Source organism: Miscanthus floridulus, chromosome 5 (assembly GCF_019320115.1).
Source record: "Miscanthus floridulus cultivar M001 chromosome 5, ASM1932011v1, whole genome shotgun sequence".
In the NCBI taxonomy this organism is placed as follows: Eukaryota; Viridiplantae; Streptophyta; class Magnoliopsida; order Poales; family Poaceae; genus Miscanthus; species Miscanthus floridulus.
In genome coordinates, this window is record NC_089584.1 from 12,664,567 (window position 1) to 12,690,955 (window position 26,389).

The 26,389-nt window shown below is 47.4% G+C and overlaps 1 protein-coding gene and 1 pseudogene across 2 annotated transcripts; both read left to right on the forward strand.

The window, feature by feature from the left end:
- The first annotated feature begins 1,001 nt into the window (after nucleotides 1-1,001).
- LOC136451546 (protein NETWORKED 4A-like) lies at nucleotides 1,002-4,335 on the forward strand. Of its 2 annotated transcripts, XM_066452240.1 has the most exons (4): nucleotides 1,002-1,113; nucleotides 1,426-1,571; nucleotides 2,280-2,437; nucleotides 2,999-4,335. In XM_066452240.1, exons 3-4 carry the CDS (start codon nucleotides 2,332-2,334, stop codon nucleotides 4,111-4,113), a joined length of 1,221 nt encoding a protein of 406 aa, XP_066308337.1. In that variant the 5' UTR covers nucleotides 1,002-1,113; nucleotides 1,426-1,571; nucleotides 2,280-2,331; the 3' UTR covers nucleotides 4,114-4,335. The 2 variants fall into 2 exon arrangements, with proteins under 2 accessions (XP_066308337.1, XP_066308336.1); XM_066452239.1 differs by lacking the exon at nucleotides 1,002-1,113 and having other exon boundaries at nucleotides 1,162-1,571.
- A 794-nt stretch (nucleotides 4,336-5,129) lies between these two features.
- Nucleotides 5,130-23,104, forward strand: LOC136454245 (uncharacterized; annotated as a pseudogene).
- The last annotated feature ends 3,285 nt before the right edge of the window (nucleotides 23,105-26,389 follow it).

Consider the following 26,389-nt stretch of genomic DNA (forward strand, 5'->3'; position numbering starts at 1 on the left):
CTCCCCAACCTCGACGCCCATGGATGGAGTGCCGCCCGACGAAGAGGATGGCCGCCCGCTCGCCATGGATGGCCAAACAGCCGCAGCCCTTGCGGCCTCTAGCCTGGCCGCGCTACCTGAAGGCTTGGACGCGCCGGCAGAGGACGCACCGGCAAAAGCCATGCCCACTGCTCTATTTTTGTGAATTTTTAATGTATTTTAAGTCCAGCGAACATGGCCAGGCATGCCCAGGCGGCGGCCAGCACGTGAGGCCACAGGGGCAAAATCGTCCATCTAGGTCACAAATACATGTACAAAGATTTAAAAAGAGATGAAATACATCTAATGTCATGAAAATCAAGAGTTCAACGTTTGGAGGGCTATTTTTACGAAGTCGATGTTTGGAGTCCTATGCGAAACGCATTGTTTGGAGTCCCAAATATGCAATTTTCCCGTTATTACACGTTTCAGGCTTCAGTTTCTTTTCTTGCCCATTCAATTTGCCCAACTCCCATCCTTGTAAATGAGAAATTGGCAACAGGGTTACCGGTTACGTTTCAGGCATCAGTTTAGAGGAGCACTATTCGGCCTATAAGAGTCACGCCTTGTGCCCATGTCCATCTTACAGAGCATTTGGAGATTTGCCTGTTCTGTTCCCGTTTTCATTTGGCAACTCTAAGCCCAGAAGCTCCAAGAACATCATTTGAACAAGGTACCGTATCTAGAAGCAAAGCTCATCGCGTTTTACCATTCGTACGAATTCCATATTTCCATTCCACGGGAACAATCCAATTCAGCTCAACGCAAGCTGTTCACAGACAACTCATCATCTCCGGTAGTCCGCCTGCCATCTTGCAGCAACTTTCTTTATCATTTCGCCCCTTTTTTCTAGTAGAAAAAAAATGCAATCTTGACCACAGCACCACAGCTGGCGCCTGGCGAGCGGCGACACGTCACCATATGCGACTGTTTATTCCCTGTCCATTTCTCCCCCACGTATCCCTCTCCGCCTCCGCCGGGGCCCCGCCCATCCCTCCCTCCTCTGGCCGGCGGTCTGGCCTACCACCAAGAACACGCTGCGGCTGGCTGGCTGGCTGGCGGCTGCGGCCACACTACTCAAGTGTGAACAAAAAGGTCCATGCTTCTCCCCCCTTTCGCTTTCTTTTCCGCCCAGCCCAGCCATGTAAAAGCAACAGTAGCAAGTAGATCTTGGATTCGTCTCATCACTTCATCAGGAGTAATAACGCACGTAGCAGCAGGAGTAGGTGGGCAGCAGGGAGCAACCTCCTCGTGGTGCCCTGCATGTTTCACAGCTCTCCCACGCGTTTGCTTCAAGCATTGACCGGGGACCGAATCCATTACCTCAGCCGGCTTATAAGGAAACGATCAAAGTCCACCTGCCTGTTCTTGACCCCTTCCCGTCATCTTCCCCACATGTTTCTGCAGGAGCTTGCGGTTTGAGCCTTGAGCGCGCGGGTGTGGCGGTGGCGGCCGTAACCGGCGCCGGAGATCTTGGGTGCGTGCGGGATCCTGGGCTGGACTCTGTTTCTGAAGACGCCGCCCACCACCCTGTTTTTTAATCCTATAATAAGGTGAGTTTGGGCTTTTGGTGCTGCTGCTTCCTTGGTTGTGCTGAATCTGCTCTATTTGTTTCTAGTTCGTAATATGTTTCAGTTTGTTGATTGATGGATTCAGTTGAAGTTTGGAGATGAGGTTTCTTTCCTAGCTAGATCCTGCGGCATTTATGAGACCATGGTTGATTGGTTCTCCTTTTGATCTGGTCTTGCTTGGTTTAGTAGCGACCTCTATTTCTTTCTGAATGCACCTGTTACCACCGTAACATAACTATCCTGGTGAAGCATCCAGTTTTCTCTGTCTTTGCTAAAAAAAAGGATATAGGTAATACAAGCAGAAATCATCTTGGAAAGACGGATACATGTGACTGGTTTTCTTTTGCTGCATATGTTTACCGAGTCCATTGCTCTGATGAACTGAATAACTGATCTCCTGTACCATTGCAACATGTACCTTTGTTTGAATTGGAAGTCATTATATCATATTGTTATTAATCCAACTAACAGGACTAGCTACCTTCCAAGGATTTGTACATTAATCTCTTGATTCGGATTACCTTCAATAGTAGGCTGCTGACATTATTGTCTATTACATGCTGATGCCGCACTATTCTAGCCTTGATTACTTAATGCTGAGTTCACCTCAAATATTGCCGTATTTTTTTTCTGTAATATTTGTGACTGCTACAATTACTGTTCCTGGTGCTGCACATTCTCAATTTTCAGAGAGTTTCTTCAACCGATACCACTTCTAGCTTCCCTCAAAGATTTGTGAACGATGAAGCCGCCTTTGGAGAGGAACCCTACTAAGAAGCGCCACTCTTGGTGGTGGGACAGTCACATTAGCCCTAAGAACTCGAAATGGCTTGCAGAAAATCTCGAAGGTAAGCGAAACAACAGCCAACAGATTTGATACGTGCTATTTTTAGATTTAAATTTGCTACATTTGTTATTCCTGGTACTTGGTACTAGTCAAATTATGTCAATGCATGCATAGGTACAGTACCATTTTCTGATTGCCTATTTCACAGAGTCACAGAGATGAGCATAAATGAATAATAAACCAAAGGGAGTGCAATATTTATACTTCCCATAGTACTCTGTTTTCATATGTACATACAAAATATCTTAGTTACAGTAGGGTCTTCTGATCTGAACCCATGGCCAAGAATGGGATGTCATGTAAATGATGTGTACATACTTTCCATTGCTAGTTGTTGTTCGGTTCGTATTGGTAAATGTGTATAGCCTTTTGTGAGTGTTCCTGGTAACTGGTAACATAATAAAAAGAAAACAGGAGTACACGTTTAATTTTAACAGAAACTGGCAGTGGAGTGAAAGTAATGCTGTTTTTGAGTACGTGCATATAAGAAATTGTGTATTTCCTACTGTATGATACTGTTTTTTTATGCTTTATCCATTCTTCCCTGAACTCAAACATGCAGAAATGGACAAGCAAGTGAAGGAAATGCTCCAGCTGATCGAGGAAGATGGCGATTCCTTCGCTATGAAAGCACAAATGTATTACCAGAGGCGTCCAATGCTCATCACCCATGTCGAGAATTTCTATCGTATGTATCGTGCTCTAGCTGAGCGCTATGACAATGTAACCGGTGAATTGCGCAAGAACATCCCTACAAGGCTGCAATCGACGGGATCTTTAACCAGTTCAGAGTATGGTTCTGAGCTGCAGAGGTCACCCTCACCATCTCCTGAGCCATTACAGAGGTCATGGACAAGGGAGCAGAGTCCTAGAGCTGCTGGCTTTGACTTCTTCCTGAGCAACAGGAACAATGACTCACTTGCCTCCAGGAAGGAACCTGAGGACATGGCCTCACAGTCAGAGTCTGATGCGAAGTCTGAAGATGGTGAGGATGATAGCATTGCCTACACGCTGCATCAGAGAGTTCTTGAACTAGAGGACGAACTCAATACGACAAACCAGAAACTACAAGATGCAAATGAGAAGCTTGAGGTTTTGGAGGAGAAGAGCTTGAGGTGCCATTGTGACTATAAAGTGAATGGAAATGGTGCTGAGAAAACTACAGAAGTTTCAGACAAAGAGAGGGAGCTGGAAGCTGAAATTGTCAATCTCCAGGAGCAAGTGGATTCAGCAAGAAGGCGATTTGAAGAGGCATTGTCTGAAAGAGATGGAGAAATCAGCAAGTTAAAACAAGAGCTTGTTGATGCTTCTGAAAAGTTGCTGCAAGAGAAGCACGCTAATGGCTTGCAGTTATCTGAGCTGCAACAATCAGTTGAATACATCAGGTCCAAACTAGAGAGAGTTTCTGAAGAGAAACTACTGGTTGAGAACAAGGTTAAGGAGTTGGAGGCAACAAATGCTGAAGCTGATAAGTACGGTCACGAACTAACCCAAGCAGCTGAGAAGCTTTCAGAGGAGAAGTTCAGGCATGAAGCTGAGATTCTCACGATGCGGCAGAACATTGAAGACCTGAAATCCAGAATCGGGAGCCTTGCTCGAGAGAAATCCCTGCTTAAATCATGGTTTGAGGACCTGGAGCAAGTTGTGGGGCGAGGAAGGAGCATTTTTGCCGAGTAACCAAGTTTTTATCCAAAACATCAGTAGCTAGAATTTAGCAAGCTAGCAACATTTTATTTTATTTTCTCATACGCATACCATCTTGCGAAATTAAGATATGTCAATGTACTTCCCATTTCCTTGCTGGATCTTTACTTAGACGTGATAGATATTGGATGGTGGTGATGTACTGGCAATATATGAGATATTATACTGAACCGTACTCCACGGCAATAAAATTCCCATGGTGCGTCTAAAAGTTCTGTCTCAATGCACGTTCAGTCCAATTACTGCTACTGTTCGTATTGTTTGGAAACCACTGTTTATTCCTAAGGGCGCTTCAAATGTTCAAAGAAGCTCCGGTGGAGACCTGAGGCGCACATCATTCGTGTGCAGGGGAGGATGAATGTTGGTGGGGGTGCTCACTGTCAGCATCGCCAGGGGAGCGGAACCTGAGTCAGCCACTAGCCTGGAGGACAACGGGGGACCTGAACGCGTCATGGGCTCCTCGAACCAGACCGAACCTGAACCAAGGAGAAGCGGCCGAGTCCGACGCGCCAGTGTGCGGTTCGGTGGACACAAGTGGGCGTGAATCATAGACTAGACACAGCTATGCCTGTGTGATTCACGCCGTGGGCCAGGGGGCCCTGTATACATACGAACAGAGAGAGACAGAGGAGAGGACAGACATATCTGAACCAAAAACAATACGAAGCTTCCTTCTCCAGTTATCTGACGAGTTTCTTCTTTGCTCCCTTTCTTCTTCCCCAATCCTTCCCCTTGGATGCTAACAATTGGTATCCAGAGCCTTTCGATTCTCCTTCGCGTTCCCTTCCTCTACTCTGATTCGTAATTTGCCGTGGTTGGTTGATTTCGTCGCGCCGCAGTGAGCTGCTGTAGTGCGATTGAGTTCCTGTAAATCCCCAGATCCGCGAATCGAGTCGAGAACACGCGACCTAGATCGATCACCACCGCCACCACCACCAAAGCCCCCGATCCGATTCCACTATACTCGCTCCGCCAAACGTCTGGGCACAATGAATCCGGATGCCCAGCTCCTGTTGGCGGAGATCCAAAAACTCGCCACCGCGCAAGCCGCTACCCAGAAGCAACTCGCTGAGCAGAAGGATCTCCTTGAACTGCGATTCAGCGAAGATGATGAAGTCCTGGACAAGCGCTTCTGGGAGGCAAACGCGGCGGTCGAGCAAAGGATCATCGACTCCGAGCTTCGCCAGGACGCACGCCTCAGCACCATTGAGAAGACCGCCTCCGACCTCACCTCATGGCGCCAGGAGCACGAAGGCATCGTCGATGACCTCCGTCTTCGCATCGGCAAGCTCGACAAGTACTGGAACCGGTCCATGATTGAGTCCGTCGCCGCTCACATCGAGCCGGCCATCCTCATCGAGCCACCGATCAAGTCGGAGCAGCACGCCGCATCTGCATCTGCTGGCTACAAGGCTGCTCGGCCCAACAGGCACGGCGTCGATCCTCACCACCGGGAGAATGAGTTTGGGGTTGTCACAACCTATACTCATTCCCCGGTCACGGGTATGGACAACTCCTCTGCGAATCCCCCTAAGTTTCATGGCACTGCATATGACTTAGTGTTATCCCGCAACCACCCACCCGAGCACCACCATAACCCCACCGGTAAGCTCCCAAAAATGACCTTCCCAACCTTTGATGGCACTGACCTTAAACTATGGATTACTTGTGCTGAAGATTACTTTGAGATGTACTCTGTTGATCCCTCAGTCTGGATTCAGTGCTCGCGCATGCAATTCCTTGACCCTGCCAAACGCTGGATCCAATCAGTTACTAACAAACTAAAAACCATGACCTAGTCTGAATTTTGTCAAGCCTTGCATACCCGCTTTGATCACGGTCAACATGAATTTCTCCTTCGCAAGATGAACCACATTCGCCAAACTTCCTCTGTGCAAGATTATGTTGATCACTTTTCTGAACTTGTTGACCAGCTCACAGCCTATGATTCCTCCACCAATGCTCTGCATTACATCACTCGTTTCCTAGATGGCTTACATTTAGAAATTCATACTGTCATTCTTGTTCAGCGCCCCGATTCTCTAGATACTGCATATACTTTGGCGTTGTTGCAGGAAGAGGTTGTGGAGTCATCAAGGAAACGTGATTTCAAGTCGTGGAATCAGAAGGCTGGCTATCCCCTTCCTCCCCGACAAGATCGTGTGCAAGCTGGGACAGCGGACAAGTCTGTTTTGAATCAGAAACTGCTGGACAAGAAGCTGGCTAATCTCAAGGCTTACCGGTGTGCCCGTGGCTTGTGTGATCACTGCGGAGAGAAGTGGAATCATGACCACAAGTGTGCGCAGCAAGTGGGACTCCATGTCGTGGATGAGCTCTACGCTCTTTTCTCTTACGAAACGGTAGATGGTCCGACAACAGATGGCAATGAGGGACCAGAGCCAGAAGAAACTTGTTGCTGCCTATCTTCTGACACTATAGCACAACCGGGGGTAAAGGCATTGCAATTCCAAGGCATGTTTCAGCAGCAGCCGGTCTTCATCCTACTGGACTCAGGTAGCTCCACATCATTTATCAGTCAGCAGTTACTGTCTCAACTGTCAGTCAATCCAGTTTAGTGTCCTTCAATAGATGTTAAAGTAGCTAATGGTGAGATGATGTTATGTTCTGCTCAATTGCCAGCAGCAGTATCAGTTTACTCATGATTTCAAGGTTTTGCCCATCACACACTATGACATAATCCTTGGCATGGATTGGTTGTAGCTTTTTAGTCCAATGAAGGTGGATTGGTTGCATCGCTGGTTGGTCACTCCTTACAAGGGTAGAACTGTCAGGTTACAGGGCAATCTACCATTGGGAGTTACTGGGGATGATGAACTGTTGGTGCAGATATTCAGTATCACTCAGCAATCCACTGTTACTGGGGTTCAGTTACCTTAGGCCATCCATGCCTTACTGAATGAGTTTCCTTCAGTGGTTTGTCCACCTGACCAACTACCACCTAAGAGGGACTGTGATCATGTGATACCGTTGATTGAAGATGCTAGGCCTATCACAGTGCGACCATACCATTACCCACCAGCCCTCAAGGATGAAATTGAATCTCAGGTTGAATCTATGCTGCAACAGGGAATAATCCAACCTAGCACTTCGCCATTCAACTCGCCTATGTTGCTGGTACGTAAAAAGGATGGCTCCTGGAGATTTTGTGTGGACTATCGCTACCTCAATGCCCTCACTGTCAAGACTGCATTTCCTATTCTAGTGTTTGAACAACTGATGGATGAGCTAGCAGGTGCTCGGTATTTCTCCACTCTGGACCTCCTGTCAGGCTATCACCAAATACGGTTACGTGAAGGTGAAGAGCATAAAACTACGTTCTCCACTCATGTGGGCCATTATTAATTCAAGGTCGTCGCCTTTGGGCTTTCTGGTGCGCCCGGCACTTTCCAAGGCGCCATGAACAGTACTCTCAAACCTTGCCTCCGCCGGTGTGCTATTATTTTCTTTGATGATATACTCATTTACAGCAAGTCCTTTGAGGAGCATATCGACCATCTGCGTCTGGTTTTTTCCTTGCTAACCCAAGATCAGTGGCACATCAAATTATCCAAGTGCAAGTTTGCACAAACTGAGATCTCTTATTTGGGTCATGTCATCAGTGCCAAAGGTGTGGCTACAGATCCTACTAAGATTGAGGCAGTGGTTTCCTGGCCAACGCCGACTACAGTCAAGGAACTTCGTAGCTTTCTCGGCTTTGCCGGCTTCTACCGCCGTTTCGTTCGCCATTATGCAGTAATCTCAAAGCCACTAACATCGTTGTTGAAGAAGCACTCTCTGTTCGTTTGGTCTACTGAACATGAGACGGCATTCCAAACCCTGAAGATGTGTTTGAGCTCAGCTCCCGTGCTGGCACTGCCTGATTTCAAACAGCAGTTCTGTATTGAGACTGATGCTTCTCACTATGGGGTCGGTGCGGTGCTCCTTTAGGAGGGGTGAAAGGATCAAGATGCCCAAGAGGGGGGGTGAATTGGGCTAATTCGAAATTCTCTTGCAATAAACAAATCCTACGGATAGCCCAATTAACCCCTTGTGCCTAGAAAAGTGTTTCTATCAAACTAATGCACAACGAACTCACAACCTATATTTCGACCTTACTCTAGCAAGCAATTCTATGGATGTAGAACAAGTATTGAATTGCTCAAAGTAAATACTCAAAGTAAGTGCTCAAAGTAAATAGGGAGAGAAAGGAACGCGGCGGTGTTTTGCCGAGGTATCGAAGAGTCGCCACTCTCCACTAGTCCTCGTTGGAGCACCCGCGCAAGGGTGTAGCTCCCCCTTGATCCGCGCAAGGATCAAGTGCTCTTTACGGGTTGATTCTTCGACACTCCGTCGCGGCGAATCACCCAAGGCCGCTCACAACTTTGAGTCGGGTCACCCACAAGCTCCGCCGGGTGAACACCAAACTCCCAATCACCACCAAGCCGTCTAGGTGATGGCGATCACCAAGAGTAACAAGCACGAACTCTCACTTGACCACGCGAAGCCTAATGAGACGATGGATGCACACTTTGCTACTCTTGATTTGCTAGTGAGGCTACTCTCTTGGATTCTCAAATCACAAACACCTCACTAGGACCTTGCTCTTCTTGGCACTCACAAACGTGTTTCTCAGCTGTTGGAATGAGCAAAAGTTGCTCCACTCACGAGTGGAGCTTCTATTTATAAGGCAGCCTGAAAAACTATCCGTTATGAGCTTCTGCGGGATGACCGGACGCTCCGGTCGTGATGACCGGACGCTCCGGTCAGTTCTACCCGCGAACCAGTATTTAAAGAGTCGACCGGACGCTGGCAGGGTCCGGTCAGCACTGACCGGACGCGTCCGGTCGTATAAAACCCTTACTGGAACCTTACTGGACTCGACCGGACGCTGAACGCTCAGGGTCCGGTCGCACTGACCGGACGCGTCCGGTCGCACTTTCCCAAGTTTGGACCCTTACTGGAGTCGACCGGACGCTAGCTCTCAGCGTCCGGTCACACGACCCTCCAGCGTCCGGTCACAACAGACTTAACCACCTCAGTCAAACAAACTGACCGGACCCTGTGGCCAGCGTCCGGTCGCACCGGAGCCAGCGTCCGGTCAGTGTTTGACCCTCCATTCACTTCTAACTTTCGAACATATGTGAATGAAGTTTGCTCCAAAGGATCTTAGGCATTCATAGGAGCTACCTAGAGCTAGTTTTAACAAGTGTGCACCACACCTAACTCACTAGACTCAACTAGGTCAAGCTACTCGTTCATACCCCCCTTCATAGTACGGCCAAAGGAAAAACAAAGTCCTAAACTACTCTAAGTGTCTCTCCAACTCCAATCGACACTTAGAACTAGCTATCCTTAACCTTGTCGTTCATCCTTTGAAAACCGAAACGATTTCCATCGTAGGGGCATGACAACCTCGATTGCCCAATCGATCTCCATTACCATGACCTAACTTAATTGCCTCTGCAAAACACACGTTAGTCATAGTAATCTTGTATTGACATTAATCACCGAAATCCAACTAGGGGCCTAGATGCTTTCAATCTCCCCCTTTTTGGTGATTGATGACAATACCACCTCGAGTATGTTATGGAGTGAGGTTTTTGACGGGCTTGGTTCATATAAGCTTTTGTCAATAAGAACAAAGAGTTAGTCAAGCTTATATGACCCAAGCCAACACAATGTACTCAAAGGATATGAATTAAGCAAGAGTACAAATAACAAAGCTCATTTGCTTCGAAATGTAAACGCGGAAGCAAAAGCAAATGAGCATTACACAAGTGATATGACATATAGATAATACAAAGTAGAAATCACACATGTCAAATATCACAATCACGTAGATAACACTATCACATATATATAGTAGTATGCATGAAAGTAAACACACGATAGTAATAGTGTATCACACAAATAAAACTCCAAATGTATATAATAAGCTACTACTAGATAACTAGCTCCCCCTAAAACTCGCTCCCCCTAAGTCTACATACTCAAACCCTCTCCCCCTTTGGCGTCAAACACCAAAACCTAAGGGTCGGACGGCGGGGCCGCAGCGGACGAGTCGGGCGCTGAAGTACGTGGAGCAAGATGGAACTGGGCGGCATCATCATCAGATCCTGAGCTCTGAACTGACTGACCCTCTGAAGCAGGAAGTGTCGCTGAAGCGGTCTGGGTCTGAGCTGGGGCTGGTGCTGCCTGTGACGCTGCAAGTAAGTCTGTCGTAGGATCTGACGAGGCGACAGACGAGGGAAGCCTCTGAGTGGTCATGATAGCTGGAGCTGCTGTAGACGGACCGGCAGTATGCATGTGAGGCGGAGTAGGCATGCCGGTCAACTCGCTGAATGATGCTCCAAGACTCCTGGAGACTGACGACTCAGGCACGAACAGCGAGGAAGACTGCTCTGGTGTAAAGCCCGTCTGAAAGGGCGTGAACTGCGGGGCAACACCCGGTGAGGCTAACCACTGGGACACCTGTACTGGAGGTGACGTGAACTGAACTGGAGGCTGTCCCTGACTCTGAAGCCCGATGGGCTGTACTGCTGGAGTCGTCGAAGTGGTAGGAGGCTGTGCAAGCTGGGGCGAAGGCTGTGGCATGGGGACCCCAATAGCTGTCACTACATGCTGCATGAATCCCATGAGCTGCTGCTGCATTAGTAGCTGCTGGTGCTGAAGGAGCTGCTGCTGCCGCTGGAACTCGTCCTGACGAGCCTGAAACTGTGCGAAGTTGGCAGCTGTCTCCTGTGCCTGTCGTGTCTGATCCTGCTGCATCCGCTCAAGAATAGCAATGAGAGCGGGGTCTGTCTGTGGAGCAGGTGGAGCAGAACTGGAGCTACCGGCCTCTGCATCGTGTCTGCGTGGAGGCATCTGAGGTATAGGCTGGTAGTCGTCGTCGGAGCTATCACTGTACTCGCTCACCTCCTGCTGTGCCTCTAGCTCCGCCTCCTCAGTAGCTGCAATCCCTCTAATGATCTCATCCTGCTGAGCTGCAGACTCTGGCACGTCGGGGCGACGGCTAGGCTGACTGGGTGCCTAAGGAGTGGCGTGTCTGATCCGCTGTGACAGGTTGTAAGCTGGGAACTCTGTGGTGGCACCTGTATACTCATCCATCATGCCAGGGGGCTTATCCATCACAACTCTGCGAATAAGGAAGGTGATCCAGTGAGCATAGGGAAGCTACCTGCGACCCTTGAATCCCTCAGCTATAGTATCCTCCATCTCAGAAAGAAGGAGGTCCCAGATGTCAAACACTGTCATCTGCATGATGGCATTGAGAAGCCAGAGCTGTAAGCGAGTCAGGCCCTCCCTGTATCCCAACCTGGGAAGCAGTGTCCTCCTGATGATGGCCTCTAGTATCCTCGCTGTAGGAGTCAAGTCACTGGGGTTCCTGCTCGACCCCTCACCAAATGGCTCCTTGAAGCAATGCCGCACTAAGTCTGTAGGGGGTACCAACCCTCCATGGGGGCGCCTGGGAGGTCCCTGCTGTCCATAGCAAACCTCATGCATCTTTATAGGTTGCTCCTGTAGTCTCAGTATCTCCCTGGCTCTGCCACTAGTCACTCTGTGGTCTTTGCCATTGAAAGCAAAGTGAATGAATCTGTGATGAGGATCAACATAGAGCGAGGCATAAAACTGACGGACCCAAGAAGGTACATATATCCCTGTCCGTCCAATCAGATCTGACAGTCCTGGCAAATATGACAAGTATTGCCGAATGCCCTCTCCGGCTGCTGCCACAATGGACTCTATCTGACAGACCCTCTGTGATCTGAACACTGCCCCACTGTTAAGATATGCATTGTAGAAATCCTCATGCAGTGGCGTGTAGAACCCCTCAGCTGCTCTCTCATCCCTCCTCGGAGGAAACCAGATCTCAAACTCAACAAACCGCAGCTGCTGAACCTGCCTGGCTGTAGCGGCCCTCAAGTCGAGGTGTACCACTGGAGGCGGACCCTCTGGTCTGGGCGGGGGACGTGAACCCCTGCGCCGTGTAACTGGCCTCGGTGGAACTGCAGCACTGGTACGACTCGAGCGGCGTAGCTGAGGTGCCGGCTCAGTCTCCTGACTCTCCTGAGTCTCCTGGGCTGGCTGAGGCTCTGCTGGTGGGGGCTGCTGCTGTGCTGACGGACCCTCCTCAATGGCAACCCGTCGTCCTGCCAACGTGGCAGTCCCAGCTGGACTACCATGACGACGCTCAGCCTCCTCAATCGCAGCTCTGAGTGCGGGTGAAACTGGCTGATCTGCAATAACAACTCCGCTGCGGGTACCACCTCTCTCTGCACGCTCTGCGGCCTCTGCAACAGCTGCTGCTCTCGCTGTCTCGGCGTCGGGGGTACTTGCGCTTCTTGGATGTTACTTGCTTGGTTGACTTGCCCTTGGATCCGGCTGGCTGACGAGGCGGGGGCCTCCGATCATCATCGCCTGGGCCACCACCAACATTCTTGGTGCGAGCCATCTGAGCTGACAAGATGGTGAACTGCCGCTGATGAAGATCAACTGTCAATACTGCTGCTTTCGAGGCTTGGCCTCGATCCTTACTCGCGAGCTTGGCTCCGAGTTTGCTGCCAACTGCCAGACGAAACACAACGGAACCGACTCGCTGCACGATGGAATAGATGGATATACAAATAAATACAATATATCTAATAGATGCGAAATCCTAATAGAGAAAGCAATGTAGATGCGAAATTGAATCGAGTGGCTTTCTACCTGACGATCAGCAATCCGAGAATAGGTAAGATGTCACGTGGGGGATCTCGGAACCGGCTAGGGTTAGGTCAAATGCCCTGAATGCAATGGGGAACTGTGAATTTAGAATTTGATCTAGGTCACAATTGGAGATCAAATTAAGACACAAAGATTTCCATACCAATCACTGGGAGAATAGGGCAAGAACACTTGGCGAAGACCGGCAGCCTTGGCACGATTGACCGGCGAGCTTTGGTCGAGAGGAGGCCGGCGAGGAGCTGAGCAGACGAGGTGGCGCGGGCGGTGCTCTGAGATGAGCTGGCGCAGGGCTCGGAAGCGCGCGGCTGGGCTGCAGCGGCGGCGGCTCGGGCTAGGGCACGGCTGCGCGGGCGCGAGGTGAGGCGCGAGGAGGCGGCGGCGCGGCGAGGCTGCGGCGGCGCGTGGCTGGGGTACGGCGGCGCGGGCGCGAGGTGACGGGTTAGGTTAGGGAAGAAACCCTTGAAGGTCCGTTAATATAATCCCTCGAACCGTGACAGAGAAGGAAATCGAAATAGAGACTTGAAGTCGCGCGAGATCCACTGACCGGACGCTCCGGTGGTAGCGACCGGACGCTACCACCCAGCGTCCGGTCGATTCCAGAGAGGTCCAAATCCTCTGGAATCGCGACCGGACGCGTCCGGTGGTTCTTGACCGGACGCAGGCAGGGTCCGGTCAGTACAACTTTGTCATCCTCCGATCGACCGGACGCTGAACCCTTCCTGACCGGACGCACAGACGCAGCGTCCGGTCACTCCTTCAACAGCAGTTCACCTCCTGTGAACTGACCGGACGCTGGACAGCAGCGTCCGGTGCAGCGTCCGGTGCACCTTTTCCAGCAATTCTTCAACATACCTTCGCGCTACCTGTTCCCAATCAAGTCCCAACTTGAATAAGATCCAAATAAACACCAATTGGGACTGATGTGAGTGACCTCTCTCAAACCCTCATATTTTTCAAAATATTTTGCCTTAGGCTATAATTCTTTTTAAGAAAGTAGGCAACAAGAGGGCAAATGGAACAACACGACAAAACAACATTCATGCATATGTAATGCTTGTAAGTAAATCTAGTTGCTTGTCAAGTTTGATCCAAGGTTAAGCTTCTTCACACGCTTCTCGGCGGTTATCTTAACCATGTTAGACAAGCCCTATATGCATTGCCACAAATTAAACATGTTGTATTTTACAATAAATGCAAGGGACAACACAAGCTCAATTTTTTGTGAAGTTACTAAAATCAAGTACATTGAGCTCGTTCCGCAATCTACAAAATGTAGCTTCATCTAGCGGTTTAGTGAAGATATCCGCTAATTGATCTTCGGATCTTACACCTTCTAGTGATATATCATTTTTAGCTACATGATCTCTTAGAAAGTGATGGCGGATATCTATATGCTTGGTGCGAGAGTGTTGAACCGGATTATTTGCAAGTTTTACCGCACTTTCATTGTCGCACAAAAGAGGTACTTTCTCTAGAACTACTCCATAGTCTAGTAAAGTTTGTTTCATGTATAATATTTGTGCACAACAAGCACCCGCGGCAATGTATTCCGCTTCGGCGGTGGACAAAGCCACACTATTTTGTTTCTTGGAGGACCAAGACACAAGTGATCTACCAAGCAAATGGCACCCTCCGGATGTGCTCTTTCTATCAACTTTGCATCCGGCGTAATCCGAATCGGAATAGCCAATTAATTCAAATAAAGCTCCTTTGGGATACCAAAGGCCAATGCTTGGTGTGTGCTTAAGATACCTAAGGATTCTTTTTACGGCAATTAAATGTGTTTCCTTAGGACTAGCTTGAAATCTAGCACACATACACACACTAAACATGATGTCGGGCCTAGATGCGGTTAAATATAACAAGCTACCAATCATAGAACGGTAGAGAGTTTGATCAACCGAGTTACCTCCCTCATCTAGGTCGAGATGTCCATTTGTAGGCATTGGAGTCTTGATTGGCTTACATTCATCCATCTTGAATCTCTTGAGAAGATCTTTTGTGTATTTCTCTTGAGAGATGAAGATGCCTTCTTTCATTTGCTTGACTTGAAAACCAAGAAAGAATGTAAGCTCACCAATCATTGACATCTCGAACTCCTTAGACATCAATTCACCAAATTCTTTGCATGAGTCTTCATTTGATGATCCAAAGATGATATCATCAACATATACTTGACAAATGAAGATATGCTCATCAAGCTTCTTGGTGAATAGTGTGGTGTCGACCTTCCCAATGGTGAATCCCTTCTTAATAAGGAAATCCCGAAGGCGCTCATACCAAGCTCTTGGGGCTTGCTTAAGCCCATATAGTGCCTTGGACAACCTATAAACATGATTAGGATATCTAGGGTCTTCAAACCCGGGAGGTTGATCAACATAGACTAGTTCATTAATAAAGCCATTTAAGAATGCACTTTTCACATCCATTTGATATAGTTTCATTTCATGGTGTGATGCATATGCAAGAAGGATACGGATGGCTTCTAATCTTGCAACCGGTGCAAAGGTTTCTCCAAAATCTAAACCTTCAACTTGAGAGAACCCCTTTGCAACTAGTCTTGCCTTGTTCCTCACAACAACACCTTGATCATCTTGCTTGTTGCGGAACACCCACTTCGTTCCAATGACTCTTGCACCTTTTGGTCGCTCTTCAAGATTCCAAACTTCATTGCGAGTGAAGTTGTTCAACTCTTCATGCATGGCATTGATCCAATCCGGATCTTTAAGAGCATCTTCTACCTTGGTAGGCTCATAGCAAGAGACAAAAGAGTGATAAGCAATAAATGAAGTAAGTTTTTGAGATCGAGTCATCACCCCCTTTGTTGGACTCCCTATGATGAGATCTTGTGGATGATCTTGTAGGAGAGGTGTATTTCTTCTATTGACCACTTGAGGAGGAGGTTGTGGAGCATCAACATCTTGTGCTTGTACCACCATTTGCTCATGGGAGATATGAGTATCTTCATTTTCTACTCTCCCAACTTTTTCACCATCTTGTGGTACATTTAATGAAGAAGATTGATTAATGACTTGTACATCATCTTCATCATCTTTTGGCTTGATGTCTCCCACCGGAATATTCTTCATAGCCTCCCTCAATGGTTCATCACCTACATCATCAAGATTCTCATGTGCTCCTTGGGAGCCGTTAGATTCATCAAATTCCACATCATATGTTTCTTCAACCAAGCCGGTGGCATGATTAAATACTCTATATGCTTTGGACTTCAATGAGTAACCAACAAGAAAACCTATATCACAACGCCTTTGAAACTTCCCTAGGTGTTGCCGCTTCTTGTAGATGTAGCACTTGCAACCAAACACCCTAAAGAAGGAGACGTCTGGCTTCTTCCCATTGAGCAACTCATATGGTGTCTTGACAAGGAACTTTTGAAGAAATAGGCGGTTGGATGCATAACATGCGGTGTTGATTGCTTCCGCCCATAGAGCTTCGGGAGTGTTGTACTCATCTAGCATTGTTCTTGCAAGAGTGATCAAAGTCCGGTTCTTCCTCTCAACTACACCATTTTGTTGAGGAGTATAGGTTGCGGAGACTTCATGTTTGATTCCAACTTCATCACAATAAGCTTCTATGTTTGTGTTGTCAAATTCTTTGCCATTGTCACTTCTTATCTTCTTGAGCTTTACTTCAAATTCATTTTGAGCTCTCTTGGCAAACTTCTTGAAACAAGATGCAACTTCGGATTTGTCATGAAGGAAGAATACCCATGTATATCTTGAATAGTCATCCACAATCACAAGACAATAGAGATTTCCTTCCAAACTCTTGTATGTTGTTGGTCCAAATAAATCCATGTGTAGAAGTTCTAGCACTCTTGTGGTTGACATGAAGGCTTTGGTTGGATGAGTGTTTGCAACTTGCTTGCCGGCTTGACATGCACTACAAAGCTTGTCCTTCTCAAATTTCACATCCTTCAACCCTCTCACCAAATCATTCTTCATAAGCTTCTTGAGTGAGCTCATCCCAACATGAGCAAGTCTTCTATGCCATAGCCACCCAAGTGTTGTTTTGGTGAATAAGCAAGTCTTCAAGTTTGCATCTTCGGAGGTGAAGTCAACTAGATATAAGTTGTTGTATCTAAATCCATTGAATATCACTTGATTGTCATCTACCTTGGATACAACAACCTCCTTCTCGGTGAATAAGCATTGAAAGCCAAGATCACACAATTGCCCAACGGATAGCAAGTTGAAGCTCAATGAAGCAACATAGAGCACATTGGAAATGGAATGATCATTTGATATTGCCACTTTGCCCAATCCTTTAACCTTGCCCTTTGAATTATCTCCAAATGTTATTTTCTCTTGTCCATCTACCTCTTCATCTAGTGAGGTGAACATACGAGGATCACCGGTCATATGTTGAGTGCAACCACTATCAATAACCCAATGACTTCCACCGGTCTTGTAGTTCACCTACACACAAGAGATTCAAGCTTTAGGGATCCAAGCTTGTTGAGGGCCCTTCGCCTTCTCAACAAGTGACTTAGCCACCCAAATTTTCTTAGGCCTACTCTTGTTGGGGGGACCTAAGAACATGACTTTCATCTTTCCACTCGAATCTTTTCTAAGCATGTAGTGAGCATTGAAAGCAAAAGGTCTAGCATGCTTGGGCAAGGGTTGTGGTGGTGGAGTTTGACACTCATGAGCAAAGTGGCCTTCTTGTCCACACTCAAAACATCTCTTTGGCTTTGGCTTTGGCTTTGATTGTTGGTGTTGAGCTTGAGCCTTCTTCTTCTCTACACTTGCCATATATCCAATGCCACTTCTATCCATCTTCATGACGGTATTCATGAGTAGCTCACTTTGGAGATGCTTGCCTCTAGCAAACTTGCTCAATCCCATCTTGAGATGCTCTTTCTCCATCTTGAGCTTCTTATTCTCTTCCTTGAGAATATCATTGTTCTTCTCCTCCTTGAGTTTCTTGATTTCTTCTTTTAGCTTCTCATTCTCAAGGATCACCTCTTTATCATGATCAAGAGTTTCTAGCACAATGGTGTTGTGACTTTTCATCTCTTCAAGATCTTTCATGAGCTTTTCATTGTCACTCTTGAGCTTGACAAACTCATCATAGTCATTGCACTCAACCACTTGCTTGCCCTTGCTACTAGATCCATGCTCAATGCTTTCATCAATTAAATCATCACATGAGGTAGCTATATCAATCTTAACAACATGGTTAGTAGCATCATGTGGCTCATTTGGTAAGAATTCTTGTGCAATAATAAGGGTATCATAATTGATCTTTAGAGTTGTATATTCATCTTTTAGCTTATGGTGACTAGTGACAAGCTCATTGTGCACCCACTCAAGTTTTTCATTTTTATCTTTAAGCTCTTTCTTAGAAGATTTGAGCTCCTTGAGTTTGGATGATATAGAATCATTTGTTTCTTTGAGCTCATCATTAGCCTTTTCTAATGTATCACACTTAGCTAAGAGTGAATCATTTTTAGCATCAAGTTTTTCATTTGTAGCTCTACTCTTTCTAATGATCTTTGTATATTTTCTTAGTATTTTGACAAGATCATCATATGTAGGTGAGTCATCATCATCGCTATCACTATCATCACTAGCATGTTCATCATCACTACTATCATCACTCTTAGTTACCTTGCGTTCACCTTTGGCCATAAGGCATAGGTGTGTAGAGGATGATGGCGATGGTGGTGGTGAAGATGCAAGATCAATAGCAATGGCGGCCACCTTTTCATCGTCACTCTCATCATCGGATGATCCACTTGATGAATCAATGTCCGTGAGCCAATCACCGACAATGTAGGCCTTGCCACTCTTCTTCTTCTTGTAGAAGTCCCTCTTTTTGCCATCTCTCTTCTTGTATGGCTTGTTCTTCTTCTTTTCATCTTCATCACTTGAATCATCTTTCTTGCCCTTGTTCTTGAACTTGTCTTTCTTGGGCTTTGTGCATTGATGAGCTAGATGGCCAAGTTCGCCACAATTGTAGCAATCCATCTCAGAGATTGGCTTTCTTCTTGAGCTTGTGAAGAACTTCTTCTTCTTGCCATCAAACTTGATGCCACTCTTATTTAGCCTTTTTAGCATCTTGGTGGCCTTCTTCACCATGAGGGCAAGACTTTCTTCATCATCTTCATCACTTGAGCTCTCATACTCAAGTTTTGCTTTGCCCTTGTCTTGGCTAGCTTTGAATGCTAAGTCCTTCTCTTTCTTCTTTGTAGAGGATGAGCCGTCTTGTGGTGTGATGTGCATGTACATCTCATAAGCATTGATCTTTCCCAAGATTTGTGTCGGTGTAGCGGCGGAAAGATCACCTTGATGTAGCACGGTCACAATGTGCCCATATTTGTCAATGGGGAGGACACTCAAGATTCTTCTCACAACGTCGGATGGTGACATTTGAGTAAGTCCAAGCCCATTGACTTCCTCTACAAGAACATTTAATCGAGAATACATCTCATTAGCACTTTCTTTGGGAAACATCTCAAAAGAATTTAGCTTTTTAATCACAAGATGATAGCGTTCCTCACGCTCACTCTTGGTTCCCTCATGGAGCGCACAAACGTCCGACCATAGTGCATGGGCGTCTTTGTGGTTCCTTACACGATTGAACACCTCTTTGCAAAGGCCTCTAAAAATGGTGTTGCGAGCCTTTGCATTCCATTTTTCATAATTTACTTCATCGCCTTGAAGTTGGGCGGCATTCCTAGGTGCGGGGAACCCTTGGGAGGCGGCTCTAAGAATTCCAACATCTAGAGCTTCTAAGTATGCCTCCATGCGGATTTTCCAATATGGAAAATCATCTCCCTCAAAGATAGGAGGAGGACCATCCCCGTGAGACATCTTGCTCTAAGCGATTAAGCTTAAAAACGTGAGCACGAGGCTCTGATACCAATTGAAAGGATCAAGATGCCCAAGAGGGGGGGTGAATTGGGCTAATTCGAAATTCTCTTGCAATAAACAAATCCTACGGATAGCCCAATTAACCCCTTGTGCCTAGAAAAGTGTTTCTATCAAACTAATGCACAACGAACTCACAACCTATATTTCGACCTTACTCTAGCAAGCAATTCTATGGATGTAGAACAAGTATTGAATTGCTCAAAGTAAATACTCAAAGTAAGTGCTCAAAGTAAATAGGGAGAGAAAGGAACGCGGCGGTGTTTTGCCGAGGTATCGAAGAGTCGCCACTCTCCACTAGTCCTCGTTGGAGCACCCGCGCAAGGGTGTAGCTCCCCCTTGATCCGCGCAAGGATCAAGTGCTCTTTACGGGTTGATTCTTCGACACTCCGTCGCGGCGAATCACCCAAGGCCGCTCACAACTTTGAGTCGGGTCACCCACAAGCTCCGCCGGGTGAACACCAAACTCCCAATCACCACCAAGCCGTCTAGGTGATGGCGATCACCAAAAGTAACAAGCACGAACTCTCACTTGACCACGCGAAGCCTAATGAGACGATGGATGCACACTTTGCTACTCTTGATTTGCTAGTGAGGCTACTCTCTTGGATTCTCAAATCACAAACACCTCACTAGGACCTTGCTCTTCTTGGCACTCACAAACGTGTTTCTTAGCTGTTGGAATGAGCAAAAGTTGCTCCACTCACGAGTGGAGCTTCTATTTATAAGGCAGCCTGAAAAACTATCCGTTATGAGCTTCTGCGGGATGACCGGACGCTCCGGTCGTGATGACCGGACGCTCCGGTCAGTTCTACCCGCGAACCAGTATTTAAAGAGTCGACCGGACGCTGGCAGGGTCCGGTCAGCACTGACCGGACGCGTCCGGTCGTATAAAACCCTTACTGGAACCTTACTGGACTCGACCGGACGCTGAACGCTCAGGGTCCGGTCGCACTGACCGGACGCGTCCGGTCGCACTTTCCCAAGTTTGGACCCTTACTGGAGTCGACCGGACGCTAGCTCTCAGCGTCCGGTCACACGACCCTCCAGCGTCCGGTCACAACAGACTTAACCACCTCAGTCAAACGAACTGACCGGACCCTGCGGCCAGCGTCCGGTCGCACCGGAGCCAGCGTCCGGTCAGTGTTTGACCCTCCATTCACTTCCAACTTTCGAACATATGTGAATGAAGTTTGCTCCAAAGGATCTTAGGCATTCATAGGAGCTACCTAGAGCTAGTTTTAACAAGTGTGCACCACACCTAACTCACTAGACTCAACTAGGTCAAGCTACTCGTTCATACCCCCCTTCATAGTACGGCCAAAGGAAAAACAAAGTCCTAAACTACTCTAAGTGTCTCTCCAACTCCAATCGACACTTAGAACTAGCTATCCTTAACCTTGTCGTTCATCCTTTGAAAACCGAAACGATTTCCATCGTAGGGGCATGACAACCTCGATTGCCCAATCGATCTCCATTACCATGACCTAACTTAATTGCCTCTGCAAAACACACGTTAGTCATAGTAATCTTGTATTGACATTAATCACCGAAATCCAACTAGGGGCCTAGATGCTTTCAAGGGGCATCCACTCGCTTTCCTTAGTCGAGCTCTCGGACCCAAGAATCAAGGGTTGTTAGCCTATGGAAAGAGTACATGGCCATCATCATTGCTGTTGATCAGTGGCGTTCATATTTGTAGCTGGGTGAGTTTGTCATTTTTACCGATCACAAGAGCCTCATCCATTTGACTGATCAGCGCCTTCACACTGCATGGCAACAAAAAGTTTTCACTAAATTGTTGGGGTTGCAATACAGAATAGTATATAAACCAGGTACTAACAATCGAGTTGCAGATGCACTTTCTCGCCCTGGCCATCCAGAGGAGCTATCTGTCGTGTCAGCTCCAGTGCCCTCCTGGCTCAACGCCATCATCCATAGTTATACCTCTGATGCTCGGGCTCAGGAACTGATGACTAAGTTAGCTGTCTCTGAAAACTCTGAACCTCACTTCTCTATGCACCAAGGGCTACTTTGGTACAAGGGATGTATTTGGGTTGGGACTGATGTGATTCTCCAACACAAGATTATTGAGGCTTTCCATTCTTCACCAGTGGGTGGTCACTCGGGATTTCTTGCAACCTACCGATGCATCAAGCCTCTCTTTGCCTGGACGGGTCTGAAATCCTCAGTTCACCAGTTTGTGGCTGCATGTCCTACTTGTCTGCAGGCCAAGCCTGATCGCGCCAGGTACCCGGGTCTACTTCAGCCTTTACCGGTTCCCACTATGGCGTGGCAAAGCATTTCGATGGACTTTGTGGAGGGACTTCCACCGTTTGGGGGCAATAATTGTATTCTGGTGATTGTGGATCGTTTTTTCAAGTATGCATACTTCATCCCAATGGCTCATCCATTTACTGCTCTTACAGTGGCCAAGACATTTATCACCAATGTGTACCGTCTCCATGGTCTACCATTGTCCATTGTTTCTGACTGAGACAAGGTCTTCACCAGTCAGCTATGGCAAGAGCTCTTCTGTTTGGCCGGTGTCACTCTCAGGATGTCTTCAGCTTACCATCCTCAAACCGACGAGCAAACGGAGCGCGTGAATCAATGCATGGAAACATTCTTGCGTTACTTTGTCAGTTCCTGTCGATTGGATTTATCTGGCTGAATATTGGTACAACACCACATGGCATTCTTCACTGAGCTATTCACCATTTTTTGTTCTCTATGGTCATCACCCTCAACACTTCGGGATCTCTGAAGACAGTATAGTTTTCTCGGTTCCTCTTGATGATTGGATGAAGGAAAAGTCCATGATGAACACACTCATTCAGCAGCACCTTGTTCGGGCTCAGAAGCGCATGAAGACACAAGCTGACAAATCTTGCTCTGAACGCCAATTCACAGTCGGCGACTGGGTGTACCTCAAGTTGCAGCCATATGTCCAAACATCTTTGGCTCCGCGCGCTAATCAAAAGCTAGCTTTCAAATTCTTTGCCCCGTTTCAGGTCATCGGACATGTGGGCGACGTCGCGTACAAGCTCAAGCTTCCGGAGAATTCAGCTATTCACCCCGTCTTTCATGTGTCCCAGCTCAAGACGGCGGTGCGTACATCTCATTCGGTGGCTGATCTTCCCCACACTCTCGACGGGCTGTAGATACCAGTGAAGGTCCTCCAGCGGCGCATCCACACCACCGACCACGACGTCGTGCCACAGGTGCTCGTGCAATGGTCAAATCTACCGCGTTCACTAGCCACCTGGGAAGACACTGAAGCTCTCCGGCAAAGGTCTTCGTCGAGGAGGGAATGTCAGCATCGCCAGGGGAGCGGAACCTGAGTCAGCCACCAGCCAGGAGGACAACGCGGGACCTGAACACGTCACGGGCTCCTCGAACCAGACCGAACCTGAACCAAGGAGAAGCGGCCGAGTCCGACGCGCCAGTGTGCGGTTCGGTGGACACGAGTGGGCGTGAATCATAGACTAAACACAACTGTGCCTGTGTGATTCACGCCATGGGCCAGGGCCCTGTATACATACGAACAGAGAGAGACAGAGGAGAGGACAGACATATCTGAACAAAAAACAATACGAAGCTTCCTTCTCTAATTATCTGACGAGTTTCCTCTCTGCTCCCTTTCTTCTTCCCCAATCCTTCCCCTTGGATGCCAACACTCACCGGCACTTCATCATGGTTCCTATCAACGACGACATGTCCTGGAGTAGCTATGTCAAGGCAGTTTTCAATGGGACTGAGTGGAATTATCTTGGAGATTTATGTTCAAGCAGAAAGGCGTTGCTTTGCAGAGGCCATTTCCTTAGAGCTGGCACTAGTGGCTACTGAACCAGCAGATTTTCAATACCAAAATGCCCAACCTCAACATCCAGAACAGGGTTCTTTTGCTGTTCCTTCGATGGCAACGGTCAGTCCACCAAATGAGCATTCTCATTGTGCTCGACTGAAAAAGCCTAGAAGGAGCACCAGGACCTATGCAAACAATGTTGGTCAGTTTGGAAGTGCAGAAGTTCAGTCTGGTCAAGATCAGAATGGAGCTTCAGAGACCATTGACACAACTCCTTATCCTTTGATTGGGTTGTATGATGCAGATCATCGTGCTCGTGCTTTTTGTTGTACTGTATGTTATTGTCATCTAATAAATAATAACAAACCACTGATTTCTATCTTCGGTTGTTTGACACAGAATCTAACTGAGCTCAATCCTCGTACTCGTGAGCCTCTTTGGTTTGACAAAAGGTATGAATGTTACCTTAGGCCAGTGGGCTAATGTGGCTGGTGAACTTCTGTAAGGCTGGACTGCCCTCCATTGATCCTGCACTTGTCTCTGCACTATTTGATAGGTGGAGACCCGAGACTCACACCTTTCACATGCCCTGTGGTGAGGTCACAATCACACTACAGGATGTTGCAATGATTGTTGGACTTCCTATTGCTGGTCGTGATGTTGCACGGATCCTTTCTCTAGTAAATGGAGCATTTTCCTTTTCTGCTTGGTGATGGATCCCTAGTGATCCGCATCTTTTACCAAGACAAGAGTATATATAGAAATACAGATAGTTTTGTTTATATGGCGTTCCGTGGATAGGAATTGATTGTTATATATATGGCATTTTGCGGGTAGCAAATGTTCGACATTTTGATCGAGAAGATTAATTGCCTTTTATTCGATCGTGTGCCGATCGATGAAGGAAGGAGAAGCAAGCTACTACTCCGTATATAAAGAGCGGAGCAGAGGCCAATTATATATTAGCTAGGACTAGGACTAGGATCCATCTGATCTACAGCATCTGAGTACACGACAACACGTACGGTGGACGACTAGCCGTGGCAGCAGCAGGGCCGGCGGGCATCATCGATCGAAGAAGAAGCGACGATGAAGTTGAAGCCGCAGGTCGACGAGGAGGAGAAGAGGAACAAGCAGATTATTTTTCCCCGTGCGTTTCAGTGGATAATGGCGGCGTCCTCGTCGTCGCCGCCGGCACTGACGATCGAGGAGGCGAACAGGAAGCCGGGGATGCGCCGCGCCGGGTTCTGGTTCTGTGCCGTCTACATGCTGCCTCTCTGCATCGGCGTCGCCTCGTTCCTGGCCTACGATTTCCACAGGAACGACCACATCTTCCCCAGAAGCGCGCCGTGGCGGCCGCCCGCCGTCGTCGCGTGGGGCGTCTACATGGCGCTGGTGATGGAGCTGTTCTTTTTCATGTCCCTATTCCTGCCCCGCGCGCCCGTCGCCCTGCGGGACGCTATCGTCAATGTCGGCGTGGGCTGCGTCGGCGTACCACTGTGGTGGATCGTCATCCTGGCGGCATGCGTTGGTGGCCACACCTGGATGTGCGTCGTCCTGGCTCTCGTCTTCGCTGTTCTCTTCACTGCTGTCATTGCGCTCTGGGTCTGCCTTGTTCGCACCTACACCTAGCTAGCAGAGATCATCCATCGGCTTATTTAGCTAGTCGCTTCGTCTCAAAATATTTATTGTTTTTATTTTCCGAGAAATAACTTTAATAAAATATATATTAAAATATTAATATTTATGATATAATTAGTATCGTATGAAAGATCTTTGAATCTAGTTTTTTAATAAATTTATTTAGAAATATAAATGTTGCACGTATTTTGTACGAATGGAGTTAAACTTGTGGCACGGAAACCAAAACCGACAGATAATTTAGGACAGAGAGAGTAGCTTAGATTTTCATTACCATGCATATATATATATAAATCTTTCGGAGATGCTCATAGAGGTAGAGTCTGTGTACTTGTGTTCAGAGAGATGAGTGTGTGTAAGTGTTGAGCGTCTGCGTCGCAAAAAAAAAATATCCATGCGTTAGTTTGTAACAGGAGCCAAAAGTTAGAAAGTAAAAAAAAAAACAGAGATCGATTTTCTCCGAGTTCGTTATCCGCATACACGAGTGAGGTCTTTTCAGGGGGCAGGCTACACGGTGGTCAACCGCTAGATAATTATCTAGTGGTCACTGTTTATTACTCATATTTTAAATTATAAGACGTTTTAATTTTTCTATATATTTTTATTAAATATTTAGATAAACACTATATCTAGATACATATAAAATCGCTGTATGTGCAAAAGTCAAAATAGGTTATAATTTAGAACAGAACCTTTCTTCCTCTTCTTCCTTCGGCTTCTTTCTTCCCCACTTACCTCGCCTACTAGACAACTGCTGCCAGACGGTGCTTCATAACTGTATACATATATTGCTCGTCCAGTGCATTTGGCGTGGAATCACGTTTACGAGTCTATCGAATCCGTGTTCTTGTTTATGTGACCAAAAATAATGTTGTGACATTACAAACTGTAGGAGCAATCGAGAACTGGTAGTTGTGCAAAGTTCTGTACACTCTCTACAATTTTGCTCATCTTTTTTCCGATAATGATACGACGAGGACGTCCGTCCCGTGACTCCCATCTGGACATGCTCCCTTAAAACAAATCCTCATCTGCTCTTCATTCCCCGCGCGTCCCTCGCAGCGCCTCAGCCCGCCACCGGCCCCTTCTTCCCGTCCCCTGCCCAACCAAAGCTATCTGTCGGCCCCTTCTTCCCAACCCCACTCGGCCAGAGTTCGTCGGCAGCCACCTGTGCCTGCGG